Source organism: Pteropus vampyrus, unplaced genomic scaffold (assembly GCF_000151845.1).
Source record: "Pteropus vampyrus isolate Shadow unplaced genomic scaffold, Pvam_2.0 Scaffold222, whole genome shotgun sequence".
Lineage (NCBI taxonomy): Eukaryota > Metazoa > Chordata > Mammalia > Chiroptera > Pteropodidae > Pteropus > Pteropus vampyrus.
The window spans coordinates 1465824-1473415 of NW_011889003.1; the positions used below are offsets into that span (position 1 = coordinate 1465824).

Genomic DNA, 7592 nt, shown 5'->3' on the forward strand with positions numbered 1-7592 from the left:
TGACATGGAGTACCAACTGTATCATCTATGGTTGAAACATCAGCCTGCTGGGCAGTTTATTTCATTGAACAAGATATTGTCTTTATTTAATTTGTTGATATGAAATTTTATTGTTTGCCTTAAGGAAAAGCCTTTTATTTTAGAATTGCTTTTAAATGCTTTATAGTAAACTTATAGTAAACTTTTTTTATGAAGACTTAATTTTTTTAGAGCAGTTTTAGGTTGATAACAAAATTGAGTAGAAATTACAGAGATTTCCCATATATCCCTGCCCTCATGTATGCATAGGCAATCCTGTTATCAGCATTACTCACCAGAATAGTACATTTGTTACCAAGGCTGAACCTATACTGACACATCATAATCACCCCAAATCCATAGTTTGCTTTAGTGTTCACTCTTGGTGTATATTCTCTGGGTTTAAACAAATGTATAATAACATGTATTTATTATTGTACTACCACACAGAGTATTTTCACTGCCCTAAAATATAGTAAACTTAAAATTGTTTTTAATTTGATAATGAATAACTTAGATAAGTTTTTCCCTTATACACTAAGGCAAGAAAGAAAAAAGAAAAATAACAGTTTAAGTTGTCAGGACCATTCTCCCTCCACTCCACTTAGTAGGTGTAAGCCTTGGAATGATCAAGAGGTAGGAGATATGAATACTCAGCTGTCCTGGACTCTGTGTGTCTCATTCTGTAAGCACATTGAGTATAATTCTAGTGTCTAAGACGTATTGTTTTGTATACTTTGGCCCTCTGTTACATATTATACGTTAATGAGTGTAATATATTTTTATTATCTATATTATATCATGTATTATTGTATTGAGGTAGTTTATAGAAAACTATGGCATTTTAAGGTTTTTAAGGGTAATTTTGACTGGACTTGATTTTTTGCTTTATAGCCTGACTTTAAAACCTAACTCCTATGTCAGATAAGCCTCTTGTATAGAGTGCTATAGTTTACAAAGCCCTTTCATACACATTCATTTTGTTCCTTACTAAGGCCTTATATGTGTTCCTGGAAATATATTCAAAGCAAATCCTAGTAAACTGGAGGAAATTTACCCATAAAAAATAATGATAGTTAAAGGATTATGGTGGGGTTGCTCACACTAGAAGATATGAACACCCCCATTTTCATACAATAATGTTAATAACATTAAAATTTTAAAAGAAAATTAAATGAATATTCATTCTAAAATACAGTTATGTATGTACACACACACTATGCATGGTATACATATATACATGTACAGTTTGGTATTGTTACTACAACAGAGTGGAGGAATCTCACCATTTTAGTATAATGATGAGAATTTTAATCATTACTTTTAATGATAATTAGCCTGGCTTCTACAGTGCTGAAAGTTTCTGAGCCTTAGAGAATGTGATTTGTTTTCAAGGGTATATCGTGTCCTTTTAACTCACCGTCTGTCCCAGCAGGGCCAGGACTAGAGTCCAGAATTCAAAGAGTTACCTATTCTTAGGGCTGTGCAAGTGCCAACTCTGCATCTGCACAACCCTAAAAGTAAGTGCCTTTCAGAGTTTACACGGTGGGCACCTCATTTGCCTCTCTCTAGCCCCTGCGCTGTATTCACAGCCAAAAGATCTTTCAGACAGAGCCTTCTCCTGGGAGTCAAGCAGCTTATCCATATCTTGTTCATCATAGCCAGTCTTCTCTTTGGTATTGCATCTTTCTCTCCTTCAATTTGAGGACTCTGTATTGATTCCTAAACCACCTTGTTTCATCACTGATTGCCAGCAAATAATTGTCACCATCACTATTAGCTGATTAAGAAGGTGCTTGAATCAAAAGCATACCGACTGGAGCATTCTGATGACTTTGATACTCATTCCATCCTCAGATCTTCATTCCTTCATCTTCATTGTAGCGCTCTTAGTGTTGGTTTCTATGTGGTTGCTGCAACTAACCTGATGTTATCCAAACTGTCATTAATGGTTTGTTGGGACTATTTAGTCAGGCCTAAGGCAAAGCTGATAGTTTCCATTCTTCACACCTCTCTGGAAAATATTAAGAATCAAGAGACTGTGGCCCCCATTATTTCTTGGCATTAGACTCTCCAAAGTAGTAGGACACTATTTTTTTCAGTAGGATACTGTAGAATAAGTAGACAGAATGGGAAAAGAACAAAGAAAGAATCAGAGAAATGGGAATGTTTAGGCACCCGTGATCCCAAGGACCCAGCAACTGAGTTCAAGCCAAATTATTCCAAAACCAACGTGGGTACTAAATACAGGCCTAGGTAAAAGCTTCAATTATTCTAAAATTGTATGAAACGAAGAGTTCTTATACTCATTTCAGGGGAAGTGTCTGCTGATACCATTTGGAGGTTTTATAATCACAATCTTAATATGTGTTTCTGTTGGGTTTAGATGTAAGTGGTATTCCCTCTGACCTTTGTCTTCATCTGCTTGAAAGCTAATCTAGTTTGTTTCCGTGTGATCTCATTTCCTACATTGCAAACCTCAGATAACACAGGCAGTGCTTTGAATGATCTGTATTTACAAAATATTTTCCTTTGAAAGACCTTAAAATGGTATATTTTTAAAGTAAATTTTGAGTAGATTTTCTTAAATAACAGTTAAATCGATGCTTGAAATTAGGCTTCAGGATTTCATGCAGTATTTACTAAGCAAACAAGAAAATCAGTTAAATTCACGTGGAACAATTTGTTTATTTTGACTATATAAAGAATAAGTTTTTAAAATGTATCTCTAAATAGTATAACTTGTAGTGAACTTTATATGTCTATCTTATGTGTAAACATAAACACATTTAGAAGTTAAGAATACTGCTTAGTTTACCATTAAGGAGGATTCTAAGTTGTTTAAGTGAATGACCATTGGATTTGACTGGTCTGATACGTGAACAAGTTATTTTTAATGGTTACCAAAGCCTGATTGAATTTTGTAATATTTAAATTCATTGCATGGCTATGGGAAAAAAGGCCCTCCTAAATACAGAGATTATAAGAATTTAGTCTTGTAAAGCAGCATATTGAGAGCATAAGAAAAAGCAGTTTGTCTCATCTACTTTTCATTTTAATATGATGTTCTTTCTAACCATTTTCTAATCATTCACTCACTTTTAGAAGTAAATTTAATGTGATTTATGTACATGTTCATTTAAGAGCTCACAACATATCATTTAGAAACAGTATAAAAGACTAGTTTTGTGAGTAATTCAGGGATATTTTTATACATACGTACTCTTTGGTTTGGACATCATGTGTTGGTTTTCTTTTACTATGCAGAATTTGCTGAGCTAGTTTCCTTTCTCTCAAGTAGTCTACATTTTGAATCATATTTTTATCCAGATAAAAAAAGTTTATTTCTCCAGAAGTCGCATCTTTTTATTTTTTCTAACCTTATCTTTTACTTGCTTTTGGATATTATTCTTCACACTTCCCAATATAGTATCTTCTGTGAATTCACTTAGCATGTTTCACACCTTTCCAAATAGGTACGATAGTTGACATCTCCGTTTATTAATTGATTCTTACCTCAACTCATCAGACACTTCTATAGCCCTCCCTTTCTTTTCACACATGTAAATCAACTCTCACTTCAGTTAAACTTTTTAAACAATTTTACCAAAACACAAATCAGACATTAGGATCAACATATCAGGATGTGCTCTCTGAATGTCATTGCATTTATTTTGTTTTCCTGTAAAATGGAAAAGGAAAAGCACGATGGTTGACCAGAATTGATTTGGTGTAGCGGGTGAGGGCTGAAGGAGAGACTTATTAAAAACAATTTACTTCTTGCTATAAAATTACTCCAGGTTCAAAATATTTGTGTTATATGTCTTCAGTTATTTTGTGAACTTTTCTGGGCATCTAGTTTTACTTAGTTTGTTTTTGTTTATTTTTTTATTGGATTGTAACTTCTCTGAGGACAGGAGTTTTTTCAAATTTCCCAGCACTTAGTATAGAATCTTGTTAGTTTGGTTCAATAAAAGTACATTAAAATGAATTTGAATTTCCCTTCTATACTCTCTTAGCACTCAAAATGGTATCCTGATACTCTCAATAGGCAGTGGTTAAACTCTGTACCGAAATCCGAAGGGTTTTAACTTAATTCCTCTTCTGTAGGGAAGTCTATCACACAAAGAGAATGCAGCATGTTATCTGTGTAAAATGGACTTCTGACAGCAAGTATATTATGTGTGGATCTGATGAAATGAACATTCGTCTGTGGAAAGCTAATGCTTCTGAAAAATTGGGTGTGGTAAGAGACCCCATTTTCTTTCATTGTCACAAAGCTAGTTTCTGATTTTATTGGATGTCATACTGTAAAGAGATAAGTATTTTGATCAAATTGGCATAGTTGGGATAAAAAGAAATAAGTTGGCACCAAAACAGACAAGGCTGTATTAAGATTTACTTTACATGTCAAAGGCACCTTCAGAGTCCTTAGTTAATTTAGATGTTTGATAATATTTGAGCCTTCTTGATTCTTTGTGTTTTCCTTGAGGTAGGGAGAGAAGAGGTAGGAACTGGAAGTAGAACTTAGAGTACCTGTTTCTTCTGAATGAATAGTATTCTGACAGATCAAAAGCTGCAAGTCCCTGTGAGGTCTTTTAATATCAAAGACACAGTAAAATATTTAACTTTAAAAAAATAGAGAAAGCTTCAGACTTTAGAAAACATTCGATGAAAATATAACATTGTTATTAGCTAGCTACCTCTGGGTTTTAGAGTTATGAGTGATTTTTTGTTTTGTTTCTGATGTCTTTCTAAATGTCTCATGTTTTCTCTAAGAAAACATAGTGTTTATATCAAAAACATATTAAATTTTAGAAGGAAAGGTTAAGGGTGAGTTATTTTCTGCTTAGCACTAGTAGGAAAATCAAGATATTAACAGTAATTAAAGACAATTCTATTTTAGGTTTAATGATTGGTATTACATTATGCCTAGGTTTTGATTCATCATTAAATGTTTCTCTAAATCATATTATCCTTATCATTTGTTAAACAAAGTCTAGTTATTACAGAATTAAAAACTTTTCCTTTTCTGTTTCTGTTGTTATTTTAACCAAAAAATTTTTTGAGTGATTAGGTGGTTTTCTGTTATTTTTGCCTATGGAAGGTCCAACTCAGTGGTCCACGTAGCCCTGCTTCTTCAGTACTGAGATTTTCACTTGGTGTCATTTACCTACATTGTAGGCATGCTATCTAAAAGAAAGTGCTTGCAGAGCTGGTATGACTAACATAACCTTGTATAGGGTAGAATTACATTGGCGGTTTTGGTTGCATGTCATAAAAGTTTAGTTTGGGGGCAATTTGGGGTGCTTCTTAGCTTTGTTATGCTGAAGCAAAACAAAGAACACACCATTCATTAAAATATCAAAATGCATTTTTTCAGCTTACATCACGAGAAAAAGCAGCCAAAGATTATAACCAGAAGTTGAAGGAGAAATTCCAGTATCATCCTCATGTAAAACGAATCGCTCGTCACCGACATCTACCAAAATCTATCTACAGCCAGATCCAGGAACAGCGTATTATGAAAGAGGCTCGTCGGCGCAAGTATGTCTTGGGGCATTTTACTCTATCTCATTACCCTTTTCTCATTCCTCCCTCTTATCTCACCAAAAAACCCAAAAAACTCTATCTTTTAAGGGGCTAGTTTATGTGCTGTTATACATTAGAAATGTTTTTGAAGACTTTTCTGAGTCTTTTTCTTTTTTCTAATAAAAGGGGGAGTAACAATCATGTAAGGTTGTAAGAATTTCTAATACTTATTTTTGAGAATATGTTTAAAGGACAGACTATGGAAATGACTTATCAAAATAAACTATTGCTCATACTATAAAACTTTACAGTAGATGTTTTTAAAAATGATTTCTAATGTAGGTAGAAGTAAAAGGTATTGTGTATTTTCCAAGTTAAAGAATGCAAAGAATTCATAGTGCTCATTTTTTAAGTAAAAATTTTTCTACCATGCTTCATCATAACATTTGGAATCTAACATTGTGGCCCTAAAGCAGAACAACAACTCATCACTACCACCCTGGCCCCTGTACAATGTTCTTCTCTATAGTTCTTGAATTCCTGCAGTGTTATAGGGATTTTAAGATGGAGCTCTTTTTTTTTAATTAGACTATACAAATGACTGTTATTTTGCTTTCTTTGGATAGATGTTGGGGTTGAGTCTCTTTTAAATATTTTAACAACTGGCAGGTTTTTACTGAGATGTAGTAAGAGAAGAAGCAAATAAGTTAACAAAAGTTGATTTCTAGGTACTTTTTACCTATTTCATTGTGAAAACTTTTTTAATAGGTGGTTTTCCAATGAAAGAAAATGCCTTGTTATTTTTCTGAGAAAGTTGTTTTTGGTTAAGATGATTTCTCATAAACTTGCTTATATTTTATATATTTCGTTTGATTTCTAGGGAAGTAAATCGACTCAAACATAGCAAGCCCGGATCTGTGCCAATTGTGTCGGAGAGGAAGAAACACATAGTGGCAGTTGTGAAATAATGTTTGGTATTCCTACTGATACTGATGTGTAATTACTTGTTATGTTTTGATATGTGAACTCTATAAATGAAAGTAAAGTTGACCCTTGAACAAGACAGATTTGAACTGGCAGGATCCACTTAATATGTGTTTTTTTCCCAATAAATATATAGTTGGCCCTCTGCTTCTTGGGTTTTGCATCTGTGGATTCAACCACCATGGATCAAAATCTGTATTTTATATCTGAAGTGGGAATCCCCGAATGCAGGGGACCGACTGAAGTTATATGTGGATTTTCTACTGCTCAGGGCATCAGTAACCCTAACCCTCGTGTTCAAAGATCAGCTGTACGTCTCTGGTATAACTGTTTAGTTATATCTGTAGAACTTTATCATTGCTCATTTTACCTACCCTTAAATATTATCTAAAAGGTGGCCTTGGTTGATAAGATTATCCAACATTTTATTTTTTAGCTGCTTTCTTATTGAATACAGTATTTGCAAACTAACTTATTTTTTCAGTTAGAAGTTTCAGATATACTTTAGCTCTGATCTGTTATTGTAGACAGTATACATTTAAATTTATGTTTAAGACCAAACATCTGTTGTGTTACCTTTAATATTAATTTGAGTAATTATTACAATGGTTCTTCCTAAGATTTCACATAACATGTAGAAGAATTATGTCAGAACTTTTTTCAATTGAATTTGTTTTCTGTACTTTATTCATATTTGGCTTTTTGAAACTAAAGATCAGCCTTCATTTATGTTACTTTCATAAATGGTAGTAATAATTTAAGGTTAAGTTACAATAATAAAACATCCTTTTTCTCAGCATTGTAACTTTGATGCATTTCTGCTAAATAATTTCTCTTTAATCTCACTAAATTGTAAATATTTTTTTGTGACATAGATTGTTTTTTTTTTTTAATCATCAGCTTAGTGAACTATTATAAATATATAGAAACCAAACTTTTAGGAAATTTTAAGTAAAGAAGAGATTTAAAAAATCCAAAGAAAAAATGTGTTGTTAAGAATGCATATTTGTAGTAAAAATATGAAGAAATTTCACAGGGATGATAAAGATCAAAATCAA

The 7592-nt window shown here is 32.8% G+C and overlaps 1 protein-coding gene across 1 annotated transcript in view; it reads left to right on the forward strand.

Annotated features, from left to right (window-relative positions):
• DCAF13 (DDB1 and CUL4 associated factor 13) overlaps nt 1-7339 on the forward strand; it is a 29690-nt gene extending 22351 nt beyond the window's left edge. The window contains exons 9-11 of the mRNA XM_011373276.2: nt 4129-4264; nt 5402-5565; nt 6431-7339. Of these exons, the coding sequence (XP_011371578.1) occupies nt 4129-4264; nt 5402-5565; nt 6431-6518 (388 nt within the window). The 3' untranslated portion in view covers nt 6519-7339. The remainder of the gene's footprint in view (nt 1-4128; nt 4265-5401; nt 5566-6430) is intronic.
• The last annotated feature ends 253 nt before the right edge of the window (nt 7340-7592 follow it).